Raw genomic sequence first — 425 nt, forward strand, 5'->3', positions numbered from 1 at the left:
GTGTGTGTGTGTGACGGTCGCTCGGCAGCAGGATGAAGCTCCTCGCGCGCGTCTCGCGGCTCATTTTGCGGCTGAAGCAGAAGAAGGAACGACACTGACGCGGCGGGGCTGCTGTCATCATCTTCATCACCTCCACCATCTTCCTCATCATCGTCCATCTGTCTGTGGTTGAGCGCCGGTCGCGGATTCTCTCTCTCCGCCGGACTCTGATCATTCCGGTTCGGTTCGGTTTGCTTCGGTGTCGGCGTGTGTGATGTAATCCCGCGGTTTTGATGTCATGTTCGTGTCGGTTTGGTACGCGAAGAAGATGGGCCGAAGATTCATCAGCAACGTGCGCAAAGCCAAGAGACAGAGACAGAGACTGACGGTGAGACAGCTCTGAGTGTGTGTGTGTGTGTGTGTGTGTGTGTGTGTGTGAGAGAGAG

The 425-nt window shown here is 56.2% G+C and overlaps 1 protein-coding gene across 1 annotated transcript in view; it reads left to right on the plus strand.

Annotated features, from left to right (window-relative positions):
• Positions 1-29: 29 nt before the first annotated feature.
• The window catches only part of LOC107575728 (disks large homolog 4), an 18,937-nt gene continuing 18,541 nt past the window's right edge, over positions 30-425 (plus strand). Inside the window, exon 1 of the mRNA XM_016262071.1 lies at positions 30-367. Coding sequence (XP_016117557.1) covers positions 278-367 — 90 coding nt within the window. The 5' untranslated portion in view covers positions 30-277. The remainder of the gene's footprint in view (positions 368-425) is intronic.

The sequence above is a fragment of the Sinocyclocheilus grahami genome, unplaced genomic scaffold (genome assembly GCF_001515645.1).
Source record: "Sinocyclocheilus grahami isolate Dianchi unplaced genomic scaffold, SAMN03320097.WGS_v1.1 scaffold2843.1, whole genome shotgun sequence".
Classification (NCBI taxonomy): Eukaryota; Metazoa; Chordata; class Actinopteri; order Cypriniformes; family Cyprinidae; genus Sinocyclocheilus; species Sinocyclocheilus grahami.